The sequence below is a fragment of the Mesocricetus auratus genome, unplaced genomic scaffold, assembly GCF_017639785.1.
Source record: "Mesocricetus auratus isolate SY011 unplaced genomic scaffold, BCM_Maur_2.0 Super-Scaffold_2245, whole genome shotgun sequence".
Taxonomy (NCBI): Eukaryota; Metazoa; Chordata; class Mammalia; order Rodentia; family Cricetidae; genus Mesocricetus; species Mesocricetus auratus.
The window spans coordinates 19,973,012-19,998,776 of NW_024429180.1; the positions used below are offsets into that span (position 1 = coordinate 19,973,012).

The 25,765-nt window shown below is 36.6% G+C and overlaps 1 protein-coding gene across 1 annotated transcript in view; it reads left to right on the forward strand.

Moving 5' to 3' along the window:
• The window catches only part of Mycbp2 (MYC binding protein 2), a 213,433-nt gene that overhangs the window by 125,348 nt on the left and 62,320 nt on the right, over positions 1-25,765 (forward strand). The window contains 10 exon segments of the mRNA XM_040750559.1: positions 393-565; positions 1,654-1,798; positions 4,662-4,877; positions 8,022-8,077; positions 13,995-14,110; positions 15,045-15,142; positions 15,645-15,761; positions 17,760-17,900; positions 22,883-22,957; positions 25,357-25,578. Coding sequence (XP_040606493.1) covers positions 393-565; positions 1,654-1,798; positions 4,662-4,877; positions 8,022-8,077; positions 13,995-14,110; positions 15,045-15,142; positions 15,645-15,761; positions 17,760-17,900; positions 22,883-22,957; positions 25,357-25,578 — 1,359 coding nt within the window.

Genomic DNA, 25,765 nt, shown 5'->3' on the forward strand with positions numbered 1-25,765 from the left:
AGCACTGCTGCCAGATGTGCATGTAACACAGCATAGGATGATGGGCCTTGTCCTCTAGCATGGAGATTTTACAGTCACGGAGTTTTGAGGAAGATAGAACAGTGTTTCTCTACTAGGATTTCTACTAAAGACCATCAGACTGGGGCATAGGACGAAATGAGTTTCCCCAATAAGCCATACCAAAAATGTGTGCATGTTGAAAAATTCATGCAAAGGTTTGTATTTGAATATATTTGCCTTGTACAGTATCACACATCTGTATGCCCTGCATCCAGGAGGCTGAGACAAGAGGATCCCATCTTCAAGGCCAGCCTGGACTATATACAGTGAAGCCTTTTTATAAATAAATAACAAATAAGAAAGATACAAAGATGTTCCTTCTTTCCCAATAGGTGTGCAAAACTCATTCTGGTATTCTTGGAAAGGGTTTGGCTCTTTCTCATTCACCAACCATCTTAGAGGCACTTGAAGGAAACTTACCACTTCAAATCCAAAGCAACGAGCAGTCCTTTCTGGATGACTTCATCGCCTGTGTCCCAGGATCAAGTGGTGGAAGGCTTGCAAGGTACTTTTAATATTACAATTAATTTCATTTAAATATTCATCTCTGACGATGAAATCAAGGAGGAAATGGCCATTTTGATGTTAAAATAATCCCATCAATAATCCAGATTATGTGTTTTCAACATGAAGAAAAGGTGATAATATTTTAAAATATATGACAATTAATAATTTATTGGATTTTTTTGCCATTTTGCTGGGGTTTATTTATTTATTTATTTTTGGTTTTTTGAGACAGGATTTCTCTGTGTAGCTTTGTAGACCAGGCTGGCCTTGAACTCACAGAGATCCACCACCTGCCTCTGCCTCCTGAGTGCTGGGACTAAAGATGTGTGCCACCACCACCTGGCGCCATTTTGATGTTTTTGGGTTTAAAAAGATATGCTAGCTTGTGTTAACTTACTGATAAAAATAATGTAAAACTCTAACCTCTTTCTGGTTTTAAACTTTAAGATTTAGAGATTACACTTTGGTGTCTAAAGCCAAAATGTTGACCAGGAGGGAATAGCAAATTTTTAAAGTCATCCTCACTTTATGTTTGTAGACACTTATATATAATGTATAATAGAATTGCTTCTTACTCATCTCATGAGACCAAGTCAAATGCAACTTGTGAAATGGATTCGGGAATGGGTAGCTCCAACAATCAGAAATTGACCAGTTTTATAAGAAAGTGGACATATTAAAGAAGCTAGTCAGAAGTTATGTTAAAAAAAAAAGAGTGTCAGTATTCTAGCTGCTCCAAGCAAGGTGGGTAATATTTCTGTCCTTGCTTCCAAATGGAAACTGGTCTTTCCAGTTGATAGTAGAAAGCTGCTCTCCCTCACTGCTCCATATTAGCTGTAACTTAGATCTATTATATAATAAGAATTTCAATATTTTCTAACTTTAATATTATTTCATAGTATATGTAAACATCAGAAATCTCATGCATTATTTGTGTATGTCTAATGGATTTTTTTAATTGCTTCCCAGGAAAATAATTGTAACTATCACTGAATCAGAAATGAAGATACTGGCTTAGCATTTTGTTCAACATGAGTTTAGTTTATTTGCCTTAATTTCATGTTCTCATGTTTTCAATGCTTTTAGATGGCTTCAGCCAGATTCCTATGCTGATCCTCAAAAAACATCATTGATCCTGAATAAGGATGATATTCGTTGTGGCTGGCCCACCACCATAACTGTTCAAACAAAAGACCAGTATGGAGATGTGGTTCATGTTCCCAACATGAAGGTAATTCTGTGTGATTAGGAAATGTCTACATGTTGCTGTAACTGATAAGGGTTGAGAATGGCAAGTTACAGTGTTCGCTTTCACTTCTCTGTCTTTGTGGAGGACACTGAGGAATTGCTTAGGTAATTGTTTTTACATTAATTAGTTCCTAGTTATGTGCTACATGACTGCAAAGAAGATAGTTTAAGTTGTCTATTGGAAGAGTCGTATAGAATAAGGTCTCTAGGAATGTAGGACTGAATAAAAGAGTGAATGATGCATTTTTAGTTGTATCTATTTATTAAAAGACTCATACATCCTGCACTTGACTGAATTCCCATTTTAAAGATAATATTGATAACGTAAACTTAATATTGATAGACAAATAAATTTAGATTATAAGATAATGACTAATACAAATATATATATTAATGAATGAAACATTTATATATATTTACATAAGACATTGGTTGAAAAGGATATTTATATTATATTGAGTGAAATTAGTGATACAGACTTCGCTTTTTTAAACCTTTTATGTGTTTCCAAATAATTTAAACCAAATGTAAATTTGTGTAGGTTGGCTGTAGTCCTTTTCCCTTCCAAAGCTGAATTATGAGGTAATTTGGATTTTGGAAGTTCAGAGTGCATTAAGATACATAATCTTTTTTGTTCATAGGGCACTAGTTTTTCTATATCACTGTAATAATACTCTTTCAGGTTCTTTATACCTTCTTTGGTATCTAGCATGAGCAAAACACAATATCAATGTAATGATGATAGGGGAATGTCCTTCTGTATGCTGTGAATATATATTTCTTTTGTTAGTTGATGAATAAAGTTGATTCAGCCAATGAACAAGTAGGATGTAGCCAGGCAGGAAGTATAGGCGGGGCTACTGGACTAGGGGAAGGCTGGGAAGAGGAAGGCAGAGAGTGCGTCTTGAGAAAAACGCCATGTAGCCACTGGGAAGGTAGGATACCCTGGCATTTTCAGGTAAGATAAGGTCATGTCAGAATGTACAGATTAATAGAAATGGATTAATGATTGAGAGAGCTAGCCAATAAGAAACCTGAACAATAAGCCAAACAGTTTGTAATTAATATAAGTCTCTGTATGGGACCTGGGGCAACAGAAACATCTGTCTACATAATCTTTTACCTGTCTCAGTAAAAAATGATTTAGACTCATTGTTCATACCTTTTAAAACCAAGAACCTAAACTTATATAAAAGTATCTGACTCTGATACTAATCAGAAGTCAACATTTAATAGTGCCTTTATGCACTCTGATCCCAGCTTACATAATAATCTGTGTCATGACCCAACATGGGAGCAAAAAGATAGAATAAATATACTCTGCAGTACTTACAATATGGTAGGTAATATGCATACAGTTCACCGTCATGCCTTATGCATTGTCTCATCTTTGCAACTTAACACTATCTAACGTTCAAAGTATAACAAGAAAGACAGAATAATATACTCTGAAGTACTTACAATATGGTAGGTAATATGCATACAGTTCACCGTCATGTCTTATGCATTGTCTCATCTTTGCAACTTAACACTATCTAACATTCAAAGTATAACAAAAAAGCAAGTGCTGTCAAATTTTACCACACTTGATTACAAATATACTTGTACATGTATCCCTGTGCCTCATTGAGGAGTTCCAGGACTCTGAGAAACATCCATCCCCTCTTTAATCACCCTCCCCCTGGACATTGGCTGACACCTGAGAAATGGAGCTGGAGGAAGCTTATCCCCCACTTCCGCACACACATTGGGTGGGGTGATCCATATTTTTGGATTGCCTACTCTTGGCTGTCTCAAAAGTAATACCCATAATGTGCTACTCATATGTGTTAAAATTTGTGGCTACCTATGATTCAGATGTTCTTTTTTATCGGTGTACAAATAAGCAAAAGTAGGAGAAAACCTTTTGTTGTACTTCTTAGCACGTGTTGCCTTTTTCTTTGCCTCATGCATACTAAACATACTATGCCACCAAACTACACCCCCTGACTCTATGGCAAGTTGTTAGCAACAGTCAATATTTTCAGTATTTTAATATGCCTTTTAAGAAAGCTGTTTGTCTATTGTAAACTAAGTAGATGAAGACCATTCACATTTTATCATTGTGGAAACTGAGTTTAGATTAATTTGCAAAGTTTAGATTCTTAAAATCAGTAGCTTAAATTATTAACTGTTCTATCTAGTTATGCTTTTCTTGCTCTACGTGAACAGATATCCTTAGATTTCTGATATATTTTAAATCATCAATTCTAAAGGCTGCCGTTAATGAGTATATTTTCCTTTGTTGACTATTTTTTAAGATTTCTTTATTTTTATGTGCATTGGTGTTTTGCCTGCATGTATGTCTGCATGAGAGTGCCAGATTCCCTGGAACTGGAGTTACAGTTATGTGCAGCCATGTGGGTGCTGGGAATTGAACACAGGTCTTCTGGAAGAACAGCTAGTGCTCTTAACCCCTGAGCCATCTCTCCAACTTCCCCTTTGTAGACTACTAACACCAAGAATTCAGATAAATTTTTACAAGTAAATACTATGAGAGGTATTCATATTTGAGTTATCTGATAAAATAATTTACTTCCTGAGAGAATTCAAAAGATTCTTTCTGTTTTTTTTTCCGTATCATACTGATAGATTTAATTTTTATATTTTGAAATCTTGATTATTTGTTCTAAAATCATGACACCTCTGCTTACACTGTCAGTGTGTAAGACAGAGATGAGGTCTGCCTGGAAATGAGGTAAACCAATGTTAACAAAACTTGTATCACTGACTTTGTAATTGAAATTATTTCTTTTGATGTGTCAAGAATAGTTATATGTATTTGTTTTTTATATTATTGTGGATAGGTGGAAGTGAAAGCTGTACCTGTTTCTCAGAAAAAAACATCTTTACAGCAAGAGCAAGTAAAGAAATCTCAAAGGATTCCTGGGAGTCCTTCAGTAGCAGCAACATCTTCTAACACCGACATGACTTTTGGTGGGTTGGCATCACCAAAGCTGGATGTTTCGTATGAGCCAATGATAGTAAAGGAGGCACGGTACATTGCTATAACAATGATGAAGGTAATTTATTTTTACTTATCAGAGATATTTATCTTTCGCCACTGATTTATTTAACATTTCAATTACTCAAAGTCTAGAACATTGCTAGTAGATGTCAGACTTGCAGCATATCTTTAAAATGCAATTCCTTCACCTAGGAAGGCTTTGCATCAGTTTTTGTCAGATGTTGAGAGGCTATCCCATCACAGAACAAGTTGAGGTAACTTAAAGCTGGTGCTATCCTCTGAAGTGTTTGACTGCTAGAACACATGTCTTCAGGACTTCCGGGCTTCCTTAGGTCCCTTACTTAGGTTTACTCAGGAGCTTTTGCAGCCCCCATGTTGGTGTATCTCTTTAGATTCCCTGCTTCTCCAGGTCTTCAGTGTACAGTGTCTTTTGGATGGGATTTAAAACATAGCTCCACTTACGAAGCATCTGCTAACCCTTGTCAACGGATGAATCTCGGCATTTTGGTATTTTCAGAAAGCAGTGTCTGGATGCAGGTGACTAAAAGGCGTGATTGTGCTGGTGGTTTATAAAGACTGTAGTCCACTAACAGTATACATAGGAAGATGGCTGAACTCGAACTCATGTCTCACAGGAAGTCTATTCACTTAGACTAGTGAGTTATCTGTCCAAATAGACCTAAGAGATATTGAAGATGTTGTATCAGCACAGCTTCTAAGGTAACGGAGAATCAAATGAAAAGAAAGGATGTAGAAAATAAAAGATGAAGTTCATAATTGAATTTGGAGACATCAGAGAAATAAGTTGTAACAAAACAGGAAGAACTCTGCTCTAGGCCTGAGGTGCAATCTGACAGCATTTTAGCCCTTTGATTGGCAGAAGCTAGGGTTTTGTCAAAATAATACTTTCCAAATTTTCTTTGCCTCTTAGTCACAGGATGTCAAGTGTCACACAGAGGTGGACAAGAAGTGACTACCTAGAGTACTAAAGTAGACAGGTCACAGTCAGTTAATGAACTTGAGGAAGGTTTCATTTTGAAGGTTTAACTTCCTTGGGAGTGCTGTCATTCACACATACTTTTGTATTTTTATACTTCCTTCAGAACATCAGTCACCTGTTCTGACTGCTGGATTTCAAGAGCATTTGGGAAGATCCAGGGTTAGAACAATCACAGTACTATTCCCAAGGGGTCTCTGAAGTGTTCATTCATGCTCAGGCAGGGATGCCGCGAACTCATCCAGTAGAGAGCCATAGGTTAGAGGATGGAAAAATAAAATACGGTCTATTAATAAATTATATATGTGTGGTTGACAGTTGTGGAGTAAAAGTAGAGATGTTGGACAGAGTCTGGAAACCTGGTTCCCAACTGTTGAATACTGTAGAAACTCAGGAAAATCAACCTTAAGTTACATTTATCTAATATAAAACCTGTGGACACATAAAAACAGCCAGATAATTTCTGATTCACTTTTATGCTAAAGAAAGGAGGAGAGAAGAAAGATGGCTTTGTAAGTGGTGTGCTTTCTTCATAAATCTAGAAGAATATGGGAAGATGAAGATCTTGAACTATGAAAATTAATTTGGTAATATTGAAAGTATAGAAATATATCAAGGATAATGTGCTAAGTTTATTGTACATTCTGTCCATTTTTGTCTTTACATTTTGCCATAATAGGTTCAGATCTTTTTTTTTTTTTTTTTTGCTATTTTTATAAGACTAACACACTACTCCTGTACTAAGAAGGTTCCTGCCAGCTTATAAAAAAAGAACATTTTTAAGCTGGGCGGTGGTGGCTCATGCCTTTAATCCCAACACTCTAGAGGCCAGCCTAAACCAAAAAAAAAAAAAATTTACAATCATAATCCATGCCCACCCCATTCCACACCTTTGTTAGAGGATGTGCTAGATAGAATGGGAATGGTTGTTTCTCTCCTTTCCTACCCCTCCCCCACTCATGTGTGTCCTTTTGTAAATGTAAAATGTAAATTAGCCATAAATAATACATGTATTTATTTTGTATCCCAAAATTTTGTATTGTGGCATTATATTTTACATGTCCTTCTGGGTTATTTGTTCATTAGCTGTTTCAAGTACATAGCTGCTTACTGTTCTGGAATTTGTCCATTTTCCTATTGCTGAACATTTAATATAAACTGTCCTGAAATAAACATCTTTGTTTTGTCTCATTTTGTGCATCATCGAGAGATTCTCTAAAACGTATCTCTAGAACATAAATGCTGGGTTGTAGAAAAAGCGTGTCTAAAACTGCTTTAAACATTACCAACATTTATCTTCCTGCTGCAGACACTGTGCTCACCATCACTTAGTTTCTATTGAACTTCAGTTGTTACTGTTCTGTGACTATTTGTTCCTTTAATCTGCATGTCCTTGTTTTCCATTTTAATTAAATAACTTCTCCATTACTCACTGATCTTTACATTTATTCTTCAATACGTTGGTTTTATTCCGTTTTCTGCTGTTTTCCCTGTATATGGATTGGCTTGACCTGTGTGTATTGAGGTTCCGAATCCTACTTAAGTTACATAATTTAAACACTTTCTTCTTCCATGTGAAGACTTTTCCCTCTAATGTCTTTGTTTTGGAGATATTTAAAAATTTAATAAACCCGAAGGATTTCTATTTTTGTGCCTTTTTAAGCTAAATTTCCATTGCTTTGACAAAATGCCTGATAAGCAATTTAAAGAAATAAGGGTTTATTCTGCTTACGCCTTGAGAGGCTACATTCCACCATGGTGGGCCAGCGTGGTTGGCAGACTGGCCAAAAGCAAAGAGAGAGATAAATACTTCTGCTCTTTCTCCTTCTTTTCTTTTTTATTTTAGATATCACTTTCACCTTCTTATTAAGTTCAGCACTTGTAATTTCTTTTCCTGTCTCACTTAACCCAATCTAGAAAATTCTTCACAGACATATCCATGCATTTGTCTCTTTAGTGACTCTAGACTAATCCTGTCAAGTTGACAGTATTAACAATCATGTCGTGAACTTTTTAGTTTTTTTGTTTGTTTGTTTATATCTCTAACACATCTGGAATTCATTTTTCAAGTGGTCTTGCCATTTTTATTTCTTTCTTGTGTGGATAGACAGTGTTCTCAGTTCATTTATTGGATAGTTTAGCGTGGCATTAATGGAAATGTCTATTGCAAGGTTACCAGTGTTCCTTGTCTCTTTCTTAAAGGTATATGAAAACTACTCATTTGAAGAACTGCGTTTTGCATCACCAACTCCTAAAAGGTAAAAATGGTTTTCTCAGTGTTGTATAGATGGAAGTTTCTGTCCTGCACAGTTCTTTTCTCAGTGTGGCATGCTCATCTTGCTTTTTCTGCGTCTGGCTGACAATTGCATCTCTGCCTTTCCTCTTCCCAGAATTCTCCTTGTCTGGTAGCCCCACCTATGCTTTCTGCCTGGCTACTGGCAAATCAGTATTTTATTAAACCAATATGCGTGGCAAATCTTTATAGTGAACAAGAATTATCCCACATCAGTGTTGTTAAAACTAAAACTTAATCATCCAAACCCGATCCTTATTTTTTGTTGGTCTTAAAATCTTTACTAATTGTTTAAGTCCGTATCGCAACCGCCCTGTTTTGTGTTTTGGGTGAAAAAGAGGTTCCTGGATGTCATCCACCACCCCTTCCCCGCTGAAGATCCCTGGGCCTGGTGAGAGGTGTGATAAACAGCCCATCTTAAGCTGACCACTACCTACTCCCCTCTTCTCTGCATGTTTACCAGCTGTGACTCTGTGCCATCTGCTGCGAGAAGCTTCTTGGATGAGGGTTGAGATCTGGGGGTATATCAGTATTAATCAGTAGTCATTTCAATACCATGTCCATTTAACAGAATAATAGTAGTAAGTTCTCCTCTATGCCTTATGACCTCTCTAGCCACAGGTTTTTGGCCCCATTAATGGTGCCAAGTCTGATTTTCATAGTGTGGAGCAAGAGCTAAATCCAACCAGAAATGGGTTCTTCCGTGATGTGTGTATCCCTGTTGCACCAATGGGCACATCTCGTCATATGTGTCGTCATTGTAGCTCCAGGGTCCCCACTGGATGAGATAGGTGCTATCCCTTCCAGTACTGTGACAGATGGTCAGTAGGGATAAAGAGCAAGGAAACCCCACTGGCCAGTAGCTCAAAAAGAGATAATGGTTAGGAAACCAGTAAGAGCCCACTGAGGTGTGGGGAGGGCGCGCAGGTCACTCAAGAGAAGGGACATAGAATACACTAACATACAGTGGGAAGGGAATAATGGAACAGGAAGGATTAAGTGGGCTGGAGAATAGGAGGGCGGGGTAGAAGATGTAATATGGGGAGGGATAACAAACACTGAAGACCTTTGTAAAAAGCCATGTGAGAAGCTGCTACTGTAGACGCTTCCTGTGTATGTATGTGTATATGTATATGTATATGTGTACATACATATCATATGGATATACTTCATCCAAGAAGCTTTTCACCGGGCGTTGGTGGCACATGTCTTTAATCCCAGCACTCAGGAGGCAGAGGCAGGCATATCTCTGAGTTCGAGGCCAGCCTGGACTACAGAGCGAGTTCCAGGACAGACTCCAAACCAATACAGAGAAAGCCTGTCCTGTCTCAAAAAAGCCATGAAGAAGAAGAAAAAGAAGAAGAAGAAGAAGAGGAGGAGGAGGAGGAAGAAGAAGAAGCAGCAGCAGCAACAGCAGCTTGTCATAGACTCACAGCTGGTAAACATGCAATGAACAAGAGACACCCAGCACAAAATGGGTTGTTTATCACCCCTCACCACAGAAGACTTGGGGACTTCAGGGGAGAAGGGTGGAATGATGGTGAGAGTGGAGGTGGTGGGGGACTCCCAGGAACCTCTTTTCCAGACAGAACACAAAGCAGGGCGGTTGCACATATGAGTTCAAAACACGCACGCATGCACGCACGCACGTGCGCGCCCGCATACACACACACACACACACACACACACACACACACACACACACACAAATTTAAATGGAGTTATCTTGTAGCAGGGAGGACAGTACCCCAACTAGACAACATACGCTAACAAATAAAATGCCCATAACAGGAATGGATTACTAACCTTCTTTTCTAAAATGTTTTTTTTAACTACAGCATTTTGAAATTTCTAATTAAGTGTTCCTTCATAAAATGTAAATTTTCTACTATTATTTAATTTTAGTCAATTATATTACTATTAATACACAACATAAAATGAAGATACTAGAGAATGAACAGCAAGTTTCCAAACTATATACATTGGGTAGTCTAGATGGGTTAGTGTAATTTTCTGCATTTTTTTATTCTATTGAGAGTTATTATTGTTTTATTTTGTTAGGCTGGGTCTCACTATGTAGCCCAGCTTGATCTTAAACATTGTTTTCCTGTTTCTGCCTCTGAGTGCTTAGGATTGCAGTGGGTGCCACCACAGCCAGCTCTTTGCTGTCTAATTACTCCCTGTCTCCTTCTCCCAGAGTGTGGTGGAGAGATTTCTGTGTGCTGTACTTGTATCAGTTTTGATGTCTCTTTTTCTCCAAGCTCTGTTTAATTCTCTTAACTTTAGATTTAAATGTATTTTTTAAGTTATAGTTTAGTTTGTAAGGAAAGTTTAGGTTTCGTTGTTGTCATTGTTTTTTTGTCTTTGTTTTCTGTTTTGTTCTATTTTGTATTGGTTTGAAACAGGGATTTTTTCTTTAGCTTGTGATGGCCCAGAATTTGTGATATACTGTTACATCCCCCCAGAGGCTTAGATGATAGACATATGTCAGCATTTCTGGCAGGAAAAGTACTTTTAAAAATACCTGAACTGGGCATGGTTGTGTACACCCTTAATCCCAGCACTTGGCAAGCAGGGGCAGGAGGATCTCTGTGAGTTCGAAGCCAGCTTGGTCTACAGAGGGAGTGTCAGAATAGTCATATAGAGCAAACCCTGTCTCAAAAACCAGAGAGAGAGAGGGAGGGAGGGAGGGAGGGAGGGAGGGAGGGAGGGAGGGAGGGAGGGAGGGAGGGAGGGGGAGAGAGAGGGAGAGACAGAGACAGACAGACAGACACTGAGGGAGGGGGAGGGGAGGGAGGGGAGCCACTTGAGCATCAATCACATGGCACTTAGAGTGGTCACCTCCAAAGACCTGGGAAGAGGCTCTGAAGCAAATATGAAAAGCATAATTACCCAACTTACACTGTGTTGCACTTCATATGGCCTTATTTGAAACTGATTACTTTGATTGGAAAATTAGAAGTTGATTTAGGTTAGTTTGACTTTATTTTGGTTTGTACACAAGGTAGAGTTGTAGTATATAATCTACGATGTGACCTTGGGAATAAGAATGTAGTATTTTTTTTTCTGGCTTGATTTTAGTTCTGAGCTTGTACTAGAGTAGAAACAATTGACCTTTATAAATAAATGTGAACATTATAAATTTTTAGCAAGCTGAATAAGGACAAAATTAACTTGAGTGTAATGGTGCACAGCTCTAGCCCAGCATTTACAAACCTGAGGCAAGAGCATTGGAGATCCTTGCCAGTCTGGGCTCCATAGCGCGTTCCTATCAGCCTTGACGACATAGCAAGTCTCTGGGTAGCCTTAGCTATATAGTAAGACCCTGTCTTACATAAGAAAGAGGGAAATGGGAAAATGGAGGCATGAAGAGAAGGAGGGGAAGGAAAGAGAATGAAAGAAATCATTTGGTAGTAAGTAGATTTTCATATACATTAGGTGTTTGGAACCTAACTGGAATTGTGGCTGATCTACTCATTCAATTGTCATCACTGAGCGTTTGCCATGTGAAAGATTATATAGTAAGCCATGGGTACACTTAAAAACAAGATAAATATGGTACCATTTCTTATGATATCATCATTCCTATACAGAACAAACTATTAAAAAGTGAACAAAGTAGTAATAAGTAAAGTCATTTGATAGACAGCATTGGGATTGTGGGAAACTGCAAAAATATTGCAAGATGGGAGAGGACTGTTAAGAAGTGCCATTTAGATGGCAGTTGATCAGTTCACTTTAGGCTACAGAAAACCTGCGGCAGGCTGAGTTTGATGTCTGTGGAGAACAAGAAAAATGGTGGGCCTCGAGAATAGTGAAAAGAGGGAAATGTTTGGAGATAAATCCAAGAGCTGCAGGAAATATTTTAGTGTCTTCTGGCAGGCTGTGCTTACATGGGCTGAATTTACTTGTAAGCCACCTAGCAAAGTCATTGTGGCAGCTCTTCAGGCGTAAATTATGGGGAAACTAGAATGGCAACAGAAAAACTAAGTTAGAAATGATTTGTCAGTGTGGATAAGGAGGGGTGGGATATATAAGTAGAATAGACCTTGTCACTAGAGAGTGGAGGGGTCTGCTCTTAAACTGTAAATACACAAACAACAGAAACAGACTTGGCAGGTTGCATTTATATATATATATATATATGTATATATATATATATGCATATGTATACATACTTGTATATACAAACATACGTTCATAATGATACAAGAAAATATGGCTATCAATTTGAGAGTAAGGAGCATGGGTGGGTTTGGGGTTTGGAAGGAAGAAAAACTGTTTATTGATGTAATTCTATTTCAATTAAAAACATTTTTAAAAATGATCACAGATTTTGCTTTGGCTTTAGGAACAGCATAGAACAGATTGCAGCCAGTGTTGGCTCATACATCGCATTTTACCTGCTGCCTATTTTCATAAATGTTACTACAGCACAATTTCGTTCATTGTCTGTAGCCACTTTTATAGTGCAATGATCAAGTTAAGTAGTTATGACAAAGACTTTTTCACCTAAGAAACTAAAATTGTTCATAAAGTATTTACTGACACCTGCTATATATTATCATAATTTTTATGATTCTCAAGAATTCCTAGGAATGAGCAGGGGTTTATATTTTTCTTTGTTTATTTTGAAAAGTGGGAAATAGGAGCTTTTTGTTAGATACGTTAAAATTGAGATTCCATATCAGTTCACAGATACTTAATATTTTGGTAGAGATACAGCTATGCAACTGCAGATAGTTTGAAGATCAAGGGAGAAGTGAATTCGGGAGTCAGCTATATGGAAATGGTATTTTACATTAATGGGTAGGTAATTGACCAACTAAAGATGATTCAGGAAAAATAAAATCTAGACTCAAACTTCATAAATTAAAGGCCAGTCAGAAGAGGAGAAGCCAGCAAACCCTTGAAAAGTGACTAATGAGGTGAGAGGAATGCCAGCAGGAAGTCCCTGCACCCAAGGGACATTCCTTCAGGAGAGTGAGAGTAACCAGCCAATAAGTGCTATCAAGAAATTAAACTACTAGAGGAAGACATGGCCCTGAGGCCAGGGACGTGAGGGCCGCTAGTAATGATGTCAGCAGTTGCCGTGAAGCATTGGGAGCAGAGTTCTAGTAACGGTAAGTGGAGATGTCAACATTTGCCGTGAAGCATTGGGAGCAGAGTTCTAGTAACGGTAAGTGGAGATGTCAGCATTTGCCGTGAAGCATTGGGAGCAGAGTTCTAGTAACGGTAAGTGGAGATGTCAGCATTTGCCGTGAAGCATTGGGAGCAGAGTTCTAGTAACGGTAAGTGGAGAGGAGAAACAGATTGAAAGGAGTGCGTGTGGCAGTCTTAGGTAAGTGTCCTGTGCAGGGAGAAGAGATGAAGGCTTCGTTAGAGAGGAGGGTGGCACAGAGAGGAATAAGGGTTAAGATGGAAAATTCTGCAGTTTTTTATGATAGTAGAGAGGGCCTAGTAGAGTAGGAGAAATAAATGAGGTATGAGAGAAAGTGAGGGGACCAGCTTCACAAGTCAAATGGAAAACTGGCTTTGGATAAGAGCCACATTGTTCCATCCATTTCTACAGGAGGCAAGATAGGTTAACAATCGGATGACTTTGTGGAAATTATAGCTGATTGCTTCTATTTTCCCAGAAGGGAAAAGTGAAATCATAACGAGCTGAGAGAAGAAAAGAGAAGTGTTGGGGCTTTAAGACGGAAAGGGGTGACGGAGTGAAATTGATTGTTTGTAAGTTGGGGAGCATGCTGTGACAGCTGTAGCGTTGCCAGGCAGTACGATAAGACAAATATTCGCTGAAATAGCTGTTGATCCTAACTGCATAATGGAAAGTACCTTTTTTGATATCCGCCTGTTTTTCATTTGTTTTCTCTTTTCAGGCCCAGTGAAAACATGCTGATTCGGGTTAATAACGATGGGACGTACTGTGCAAACTGGACTCCAGGGGCTATTGGGCTCTACACCATTCATGTTACCATCGATGGCATTGAAATAGGTAAATATCATTTCAGATAGCAAGTTGCTGCAAAGAACTAGAGTCAAGTCATCCTTGTGTTGTTTACTTTTCGTGGCATAGGCCAAAGCAGCTTTATTTATCAAGCAGCGCAAGCGACACAGATTCACTGTGTACAGAGAGACATCCCGCTGCAGTGTCGCAGGAGAATCTCATCTCTTAACTACTGTACTGTATCTCACTGCCATCCAGCCGTAATGCTGATCGTGCTCTGGGGGCTGTCAGTCAGAGCTTACCACTGTGGGTGATGAATAGTGTTCTGACATACTGCTCTTGGATAGCACTTGTCACAAGAGGGGTTCTTCTTCTTATTTTGAACTCGTTCAGGATCATTCCATGTGTTCCAGTTAAATAATGGGGACTCCCTTTCTCCCTAAACACTGAGGGAACTACCTGCTCTTTTGCAAGCTCAAGACCTTATTCCTGACTTTTTCTTATTTTTCACATTAAGTATCAACCACCTTTAGAAATGGAAAGCAGAATTCAGATATTTATCTCAGTTGTTGAAAATAGTCTATGATGTGGGGCTGGAGAGATAGCTTAGCAGATAAGGTCACTGAATGTTCTTCCAGAGGACTCAATTGCACTTCCCAGCACCCATGTAGTGTCTCACAACCACCTGTAACTCCAGCTTCAGTGGATGTGATGCCTGTTTGTAGTCCTGGCAGCCGCCAGGCATGAATGTGGTGAACAGACATACATGGTGGCAAACACCCATTCACATGACATGAAAAGTCAGATAGTCTATGATACGGTTAGACTTCACAGTCCCCTACCTTTGTAGTCAGATGCTATAATTGACATAACAAACACCCATTCACATGACATGAAAAGTCAGATAGTCTATGATACGGTTAGACTTCACAGTCCCCTACGTTTGTAGTCAGGTATTATAACTACACTACTTTTCTTTCAGATGCTGGCCTTGAAGTAAAAGTAAAAGATCCACCAAAAGGGATGATCCCACCAGGAACACAGCTGGTCAAGCCAAAGGCTGACCCTCAGCCAAATAAGGTCAGAGAGGGAGCTCAAACATGGGATTGCCAGAGGTTTTCAAATTTTTCATTGATGCCTCAAAGTAGCCCTGAACTAACTAATGTTTTACTTGATTTTAGTATTTGGATTTTGTGTATCCGTAAATCAGTTTGAAAAGTAGTTCCTAAGATTTTTAATCATTTCAGATTGTACAACTTTACTGTTTAGTTTCTTTGTGTATTCTGTAATAGTTTATGAGTGTTATATACTTTCTGGTATTAAAAGTGTACTATTATCAGAAAGTCTACTGAAATTACATTTGAGTTTTCAAGGTTAAAATGTTCTCTACCACTAAAAGAAATATTAATTTCCTTATATCTAAAATAACTAAAGGAATTTGAGTAAACTGTTAAAAATGAAAACAATGGTAATGGAATTTATATCATGCCCTTCTAAAAAGTCACCTTTTATATTTTTGCTATAGGTCATCAATACTTTGTCTTTGTTTTCTCTACCACTGCCATTTCTTTTCCTTTCTCAGATTCGAAAATTTGTGGCCAAGGACAGTGCTGGTCTCCGCATCCGAAGCCATCCTTCCCTTCAGAGTGAGCAGATTGGCATAGTAAAAGTCAATGGAACGATCACTTTTATTGATGAGGTAATTCTTAAATAGGTATTAGTGATTCCTTCTGGACACTTTTTGTAATAATTGCGTAATAACAAGGAAACTGCTTTAATGTTATTGGGTTCTAAACAGTTTGGGAACCTTTTTGTCTTTTTTGTTTATCAGTTCTTTAAAAATTTTTACGCAGCATTTTGATCATATTCATTCCCTCCCCTAACTCCTCCCAGATACATCACCCCTTCCCAACCTACTCAACTTTATTCTTCTATTTATTTTTATTATTATTTCATCATTTTATGTGTGTGGCTGTTTTGCCTGGATGTATGTCTGTGTACCACATGTGTTCCTGGTGCATTGGAACTGGAGTTGGAGATGGTTGTGACACCAAGTAGGTGCTGGGAATCAAACCAGGGTCCTCTGTAAGAACAGCCAGTACTCTTAACCAGTGAGCCATCTCTCCAGGCCTTATTGTTGCTTGTATTGTTTTTTCAGTCGATCAAGTTCACATTGCGCTGTCCCTCCCAGAAACTGTCAGTGGCCAATAGCTGCTTAGATAGGGCGTGGTCCCTCCCCGTGCCAGGGTTTTGTCTGGCTTGAGCTGATGCAGGTCTTGTGGATGCCTTCACAGCTACTACGTTTTACATGTTCCCAGCTGCACTTCTGTGGTCAGGAAACCGTTCTCGCCATCATCACGTCTGGCTCTCTTACCGTCTTTCCCTGAAGTGATCCCTGAGGCTTGGGAGGGGAGATGTGATAAGAGATGCTCCGTTTAAGTCTGAGCACTCTCACTGTCTGCATCTTGAACAGTCGAGGTTGCTGTTACCACCATGTGCTGCAAAAAAAGAAGTTGCTGAGGGGTGATGGGTGTGCTTGTCATGTAGCTCAGTTAGCTGTCAGTTTAATTCTATGTCCATCTAGTAGGGAAACAGTAGTACGCTCTCCCTGGGGCCTGTACCCTGTCTAGTCACAGGTTCCTGGTTTAGACAATGGTGCTACAGGGAGGTAAGATTAGTGATTCCTTTTTTTATCTGGTAGTGTGCATGGCACCTCCCAACTCTATGAGAGTTAGCCAATAGGGATGAGGCTTCCTGAGTACCAGCTTGATAAACCTGTGTTCTATGAGTCACGTGTGTGATGTCTTCAGCTATATGGTCCTACTGTCAAGTTCTGGATGGTGGTCACCAAGACCTTTGGAGGTAACCTAATAGTGTTTGGGGGTCTTTGGGACCTCACTAGCCAATAACTCCAGAAGAAATGAAGAAATAACCCCTTCCTGACAGTGGGCTTCATAGGATTGCGATAAATAATGTGTTACCTGAAATTCCACTCATGTTATCTGACAGCAGTAACTATAACAAAATATAGATAAACAGAATTATATATACAAATATATCAGGGAGAGATACCATTTAGTGGAATAGAAAGGTGTAGCAAGTGGCTGGAAAAGCTTCCCTGCATAATTGGTAGTTGAATGCCAATTACCACCCATTTTGAAAGGCATCTGTTTCAAACACTTTGGGAAGTCTTTTGAATTTTTTATAGACATTTTCTTTGAGGTTTATGCATTTAATTTATTTTCCATTTTCGGGAAGATTGTACTTTATGAAACAACTGAGTTGAACACAGTAATCAGAACCTATAGAAGTACTACTTTCTAAAGTTAAAGGGATTTTAAATGGATTTTAGAATGGGTTTAAAACATACTTCATGAACTGCTTTAGCTTTGGAAAGTCCGTGGAATATTTTCCTACAATGTAACCAAGTAGCCTGTATGAAAGACACATTCTTTTGCAAATGATGAAATTTGCTGTTAAATCATTAATCCTGAGCATGTTTCTTTGTACGTCTAGCTCCTGTGAGAGGTTGCTTTCACAGTCTCACTGTGAAAGTGTCTCGCTGCTTGGTGTTCCTGGCTGCTTCTCCCACGGCTGCCGTTGTGAAAGTAGACGCAGTCTCCGCGAGTGCCTGCTTTGCACTCTCGGTCCGCTAGCTCTTAGAGTAAAGCCAGCTTGTTTGCTCTCCTCCCTCTAGATCCACAATGATGATGGCGTGTGGTTGAGGCTGAATGATGAGACAATAAAGAAGTATGTTCCTAACATGAATGGTTACACGGAAGCCTGGTGCCTCTCTTTTAATCAGCATCTTGGCAAGAGCCTTCTGGTCCCTGTTGACGTAAGTGAAAGATGGTTTTTAAAAGCATCATAGTTGTTCTCTGTCCTCATTATAGATCTTTCTTTAATTAAGGCTTTTCAGTTCTGAGGTAATTCATACCTATATAACCTTTACTTCCAAAGTGCTTTAATACTTGAGGGCTTTGGTGTAAAGACAGTAGAATTTGGCAGGGGGAAGGCTCCTAATGCTTATTTTGATCTGTCACCAACACTAAGTAATAAATTAAAACTAAACCTACTGAATTCCTTTCAAAGAGGTTGGAAATTAAAATGGTTACACTTTTTTTCTTATTTACACTGCTGTTGATAGTGAATTCTAACCCGATATTTAAGAAAATAGTACTACTTAGTATTACTATACATTCAGAAATAGGTATAATTGTTAGTTGGTTATGATGAAAGTTTGCAGTTATTTCTGTGTTATGTCTACCTCTGTATCCCTTATGTCTTGATTTACAATACTGTTGTGTTAATGTAAGATGTGATTTTTAGACTTGTATTACCATGTGATATCAAGTGATACTAAATCTTAGATTGAGAGAATCATTAGAGTTCCTTGATATTGCAGTACTTGGTTAAGTCATTGTTTGCTAGAGTGCCATATCATGAAATAGGTAGTAACCACACTACTTTGTTAGCTTAACTACAAAGAATAAATTTTCTTCTTTATTACATGTTCCTTATGATATCACTAATAAATAGCTTTGATATGATATACTTGGGAATTGATAGCTAATCGACATTTGGTAGAAAGCAGATAAGTACTGTGTAAATTAAGTTTCCCCTTTTTTTTCAAGTTGTACATAGTCTGTAAGCGTGGAAAGGGCTTACTTCTTTCTCTCACTACAGCTATTTGTTGAATTTAGTTTTCTTTATCTTTAACGTGTGTGTATGTGTGTATGTGTGTGCGCGTGCGTGTGCGCATGAATGAGTATGTGCATGCATGAGTCTAATTTTAATCTTAAACTCCTTAGTGGTAAGGACTAAATACAGATTCTTACTCATGTTTGTTGCTTTTATAGTGTTGCTCACAGTAGTCTTTCAGTATTATTTGATATCTAACTTGAATGCTTTTGTCTGGTATAATCACTCTGCTTAAATTAACTCCTGGCATACATGTGTGCTTCTTACCTTGTTTGTTTCATGTCATTCTTCCTGTGACACTGTCTTGTTAAATGGATTGTTCTCATTCTTCCAAGATTTTAAGTATTAGTGGGACAGGTGCTAGAGCCCCACTTGCCATGGTTCCAAGGTGTATCTTTTTGTGTTTAGTATGCCTTGGTATAATGAGGAGATAAGTAGAGTTATAAAATGGTAAATAATTATGTAATCAGTTATGTTGTTTTGTGATAAGCTGTGGAATGGCTTAACATAGATGTTTCTAAAGCAGATGTGAAGAAAAAGTTGCCAATAAAAAAGAAGGAAATTATTATAACATGCTCTGATGGTAGATAAGTCAATGAAAGTTTTAAAAATGAAGTTCTGTGAGGGGATAGCTCAGCCAATAAAGTTTCTTATCTTGTTGGAGGTCCTGGGTTCAGACTCCAGCACTCACATAAAAATTCATGACAAGCTGATAAAAGCTTGTCATCCTAGCTCTGGGGAGGCTAGACAGGAGAGTCCATCCCTAAGACTCATTGGCCTGATTGGTGGGCCTCAGGCTATTGAGAGACCCTGACTCAAAGGAGGTAGAGAGTGGTCCTGAGGTTATACACATATACACGTTGACAACATACGCATATGAACATAAACTAACTTCTGTAATTTGAAAACTATAAAGCAGTGGTACTCAACCTTCCTAATGTTTTGACCTTTTAGTTCAATTCCTGTGTTCTGGTGACCCCTACCTGTAAAATCATTTCATTACTCCTTCTTGACTGTAATTTTGCTACTGTTAATGAATCGTAATGTAAATATCTGATATGCAAGATATCTGATGTACTACCCTCAAAGGGATCACGATATACAGGTTGAGAACTGCTGCTATAAAGTATTTTACAATAAAATTGTATATATCTTGGAAAATATAAGTAAAGAGATACATATGGCATACAAAACATTTGCCTGCCTAGAGTGAAAAACTTAATTTTTTGAAATGTGTTCACTCTTATAAGTGGAGATTTTCATGACTTAAAACTTAAATACCCATTTTTATGTACTTTATCAAAATGGCAAATACACATTGTAAGGAATATTGAAGACAAAAAGAATGTATATTAAGGGGCTAGTGAGTAAATTCTGAATTCTTACTGAAGCAATCAGAATGTCTGAACATTTGCATTCATGTATAGAGATCACTTCCTATCCAGACTAATTGTTTCCCACCTAAAGAAAGTATGATGACATTAAAATAATAGGGAGTACTAAAGATATGGAGTAGGATTAAGGGAAACGTTGCTACCTTGTGATTCTCTTGTAGCATCACCAGATTGGTAGTTAGCTAATGTTTCTTGCATTTTATGGACATCCTTTTGAAATGCTCAATGTCTGGCAGTACATGTTTGACATACTTGAGATTTCCTTGTTTTAATCTGTGAATGGGCTTGTGTTTATGTGTAACGGTAGGCTGTTTTTTTAATATAAATGATAGGTCATTTAATACAGCATGAATAAATATGCTGTTATTAAATTATTATAATCTGCTCTATTTCATTCTTTAATTACTAATTTTCTTAATGAGAATGAGATCAAGACAGTTAAAGAAATACTGTAGTATTTTATATATATATACACTATTTTGATTTTCTTGTATTTTTTTCTGCATTAAAATTAACAGCCCTTAGCTCTGTGCTTTTCTAACAGAGTGATTTTTTTTCGTGAACATTCGATGTGTTTGATAATATATTTTCATGGTAATAATTATTCATTTATGTAAGATATTCTGTGTCTTGAGAAACTGTCATCTTAGAATTGTACTTTGCTGCTGGTTAATTTAGTTAGGTTTCTAAAACTCATTAATATACTAATTCTACTGAAAAATTCCATCTTTAAAATTGAATTTAAGAATGAAGTAATTTAAATTACTGTGTCACATTAATCTTTGAAGGTATATAGTATGAAAATTTATCTTATCTCAAGAATTAAGACTTTAGATAAATTACTATTTTGGTAAACATTCATATCTTTAGCTCAAATTTTACAAATCTTCAAAAGAAAACTCTTCAATTATTTCATTTTTAATCTCCTGACTTCTATCTGGTCAATGTCCTAATACTTTATAAATAACTTAACTTTACATTAAACATTTGTAGTCTAGGAATTTTCTACAACTGTAGAAACTAAAGTAAAATCTATAAAATTAGGATTTATATATAATTAGAATAGACAAAATTTATTACATTGGCAGTCTGTTGCCATAGATAGTAGCCACATCATTTTAAATGACATGGTACACTTAAGTTGGACAATGAGATTCAAGAGAGTATAAGCTTAAAGAAATCAGTACATTCGGTCTTTAATACTGGATCAGCTAGCATTGTTTTTAACACTTGCTCTTAGTACTAAAGAGATGTATAATCAGTGTGAAAATAACTTAAAATCTTGATATTGTGTTACGTCAAACTGTCTGCATCACTATTCTCTGGGAGGGAGAACAGCCACAAAACACTCCAAAAGTTCTTGTATACATTGATCCACCAACATGGGTGTTATTTTCCTTCAGAATAGCATTTTGGAGTTCTTTGTGAAGTTTTTGTTTTACCTAAAGAGAGAGGACCTATTGTCCATGCATTCTAAAATTAAGGGAATGACAACTTTGGTTTAAGTTTTGTTTTAAATTTATTGGTAGGCACATTACTAGAAACTCATTTTTATATATTTTATATAATTAGTATTTATACATGTGTGTATGTGTGTGTACATATGTTACTATATCCACCCACACATACTTTAAGGAAATAGAGATAGAAAGTAGCAGGTATCTTCTCATTGTCTAAAATGACATAAGTGATCAGGAATTTAAATTTTTTCTTTCATGTTTAAGTCTCCAGTCATAAATACTTCAGTTAACATTTGAATGTCCTCTTTTTTTGGTCCAAACAGAATAAATAACCTGTCAGCAGTCTTTACATAAGCAATACATTTGTAGGGTTGCTGCACATTGAATATATTTGAGTTTTAAGTAAAATTAAGTGTAGGTTGATAGTATGATGCATCTGTGTAAAGCATGTACCATGTAATTGTCATTGTTTTGTGAAAATACTTTTAGTTGAACCATATTGTTGTGAATTAATTATTCTTTAACAGAATATTTTTGGAATTCAACATAGAGATCTTAAGTGCTTAGTTAGAACTAGTTAGTAGCGTTTTAATAAAAGATTCTGCTTGTGTTTCTTTATGTTTTTCTTAAAAAATTGCTAGTAGTTTTTGGAAACATTTCCAAAGATCTATTGTTCATTTCCTTTTTTCTTTTCTTCCCTTTTTCTTTTTCTTTTTTCCTTCCCTCCTTCCTTCCTTTCATTTTCTTTTTTCCTTCCACTTATAAAAGGGAGGAAATATTTAAATGGTTTGTTTCCCATTTGTGTTGACTTTTTTATTTTGATATTAAAAGTGATGTTTTACATACATGCCATTATTTATAAAGGTGCATTTTTATATAATCTCTATTGTTGACATCTTTATAAAACAGCAGGTTGTTCTGTGTCATTAAACAAATATCGCTTATGCTATACAACAAATAACATTCTCATTTAAGAGATTCAAGGTTTCTTTCCTGCACTGACTCTAAAGCCTTCCAGCAAAGTCTGGCTCTTGATATTAGTAAATGGCATGACACACTATATCTATGGAGAGCTTTTGACAAAACCCTGTTTTTCAGAATTTTGGCATGTGGTTTACTCAGGTGGCTTCAGTTTCACTTTAGCAAAATAATATTTCAAATTGGTTCTGGAGTTCAGAAAATGTAACTGTGAATGCGTCTTCTGCAGATGATACTCTGATCCCTTTCCTTGTTGATATTTTTCTTTCTTAAACCTTGTCGCTCAGAATATCTTTAATGCTAGCCAAGGAGTCAGGGATTTGGACGTATTTTCATGGACTTCCAAAGCTTTTTTCCCCCAGGTGAGTTAACTGTAAGGAACAATCATACACTGTCCAGGTATTTCAGCATGTACAACAGGCTTTACATTGTGTCTTTGAGGCTTTGCTTAGGGTTAGTAAACTGAAATTTCGCAGGGGCGAAGTCTGCAAAGGACTGCAATTGAGTTTCCCCCTTGTTTTGCTCAGACATGTGTTACCGCTTTAAAGGAAGTGAAGTTTTTCATGGCTTCATGGTTGCAGTCGTTTTCTGATGAGCTTCTCCAACAGTTTGCTCCAAGTTATTTTGTTCAGAATGAACTTTATTGTGACCTTGTAACTCTTGTTTTTACCCCTAGTCTACTCTTTTGAATTGACCTTTTGAATATTTATTTTAGACAATGGGTTGGGAATTGAATGAGAAATAAATATAAATATGTATATATATATATATAGTTGAAATTCACCAATTTTATATTCTGGTGTACAATCTGTATTGAAAAATGTACATTTTAAGATTGTTTTAACATGACAGTCATAATTTTATGCCCATCAATTATTTTCATACAGTTTAATACAAGAGGACTACTTTTGTCTTTTATAAATGCTTTGTTTTCTATTATTTTATGTAGCTTTATTAATGATTAGATAAAATTAATTGATTCGATAAGATAATTGTCTTAATAAGTTTCTCATATATTACATTTGATGAATAGATTATGATTCTCATCAGCGTTGCCATGACTTCCCATTGTTACCCTTGAAGTTGCAATTACTGTGAAATCTAGTAAATGATGAAAGGAGATCATTACATAACACTGAATTTTTTTTCAGCCCCTGTTTATACAATTTGTTGTTTATTTTAATGTCAACATGCAACTTTAAAAGCACTTGTAAATAGGACTAAAAGTTGCCTCCTCTATAACATAATGTATTTACTGAAATTTATCACTGACAAGTAGGAATTTTTAAATGTGTACTCAAAACTCTGTGATTATACTAGCACTATTCAAAGTTTATATTCCTATTATACTTTTTAATGTTCTCTTTACATTTACAAAAGTGTATATACAGATTTTTATGAATATAGGTACATGATAATATGAATGCCTAATTTAAGCTTAATTTACTTTCAAATCTAATATTCTTTCCAAGTCACTAAAGGTCTTATTTCCAATAGGTTGTTAATATGTAAAGGCTATTGATATATGCAGTGTAATTATAATGAATAAATAATTTCCACAGTATATATTTGTTTAAGTAAAGATTTATGGTCTTTCATTACCACCATGTAAGTATCTTGTGAGGAGCCTAGATTATAGGTATATACCTCTAATCCCATCACTTAAGAGGATTGTTAATCACTGGCCAGTCAGGGCTACATAGCAAGACTTAGTCTCAACTCAGCAATTAAAAAGCTAGTAATCATTTTTATTACATTACCAAGGTACATTAAAGTTCTTGAATCTACATATATTTTAGCCCAGTACTTATTTAATAGCTTGTTTTCTATTTTAATACATATGCATCTGCTAATATAAAGATACTTATAGGAATAGAAATGTGCTATAAAAGTTTATCATGTGTAATGCTAGTGTTGTCAATATTTATATAACTTTATTCATATTTTATTCTAATTTTACATGTAATGCATTATGGTTATTTTTATTCAATACAAATCATAGAATTCCTACTTTTATATTTGAAGGTAGGTATTTTTTTTTCTTTTTAAAGGAAATGATAATTGTAGGCTGTAGCTCACTGCTTGCCTAATCTGTTCAAGGGCCTGATTTTAATCGTCAGTAGCACAAAGAAAGCAATAATGAGGACAATGGAAAAACCCCAAATGGGAAACAAAGCAAATACATGTACATTGGTATATCTCCTGTTGTATTCCATTGGAGACAGTTCATCATAGCATTGACATTCAGCAGGAAATATGCAGTAGGGTCTTCGCCTTTAGAAATAATGCTGTTAAATATGTATATATACATACATATTAAATATGTAGAGAGATTTATTTTCTTTAAAATATGCCTTTAGTGATAATCTCTCCTCTCTACTAAAAATATGCCCCCTTTTTTCCCTGCCACTAGTATTGATAAGTCATGTATTAGTGGTGGTCTAGCAAATCCAGAAAGATATTTCATTTGTTCTGCGGTTTGCTAAAATGTTTTAAGCATTATTTCATATGTTATAGTATTGTATTTCTCAAATGTAGGGGTACAAAAGACAGAAATTCATTTAATATCTTGTTCCTGCTAGGTCTTTTTCTCCTCAAATGCATTTTTATATGAAAGGTTTCTTAGTAGTAGTATTAGCTGCTATTTTAATTATATATTCTTAGTTGGAAATATTGTAGACTTGCTTCAGAAACAATAGAATTATGACAGTAGTAATAGACTATATTTTGCTCATTTTTCTTTTCCTATTCAAATTTTCAGGAACCTAAAACTAATACTGATGACTTTTTCAAAGACGCAAACTGCTGCCCACAGGAAGCAGCAATGCAAGAACAAGATAAGCCGTTCTTGAGAGGCGGGCCAGGCATGTACAAGGTAGTGAAGACAGGACCTTCAGGTCACAACATCAGAAGCTGCCCAAACCTTAGAGGTATCCCAATTGGAATGTTAGTTCTGGGAAACAAAGTCAAAGCAGTGGGAGAGGTATGGACTCTTGTAGCTTCATGACTTTTATGATACTCATTTTAATGTAGTATAATCAAGTGCCATTTTCTTCCAGATTGTCATTTCTATCTCAGGTCCTTAAATGTTCACTTGCTTGACTTTTACTTGTCCTGGAAATACTAACATAACTTTCTGCGCTTTTAAAAAATAATTATCTCATGAAAAC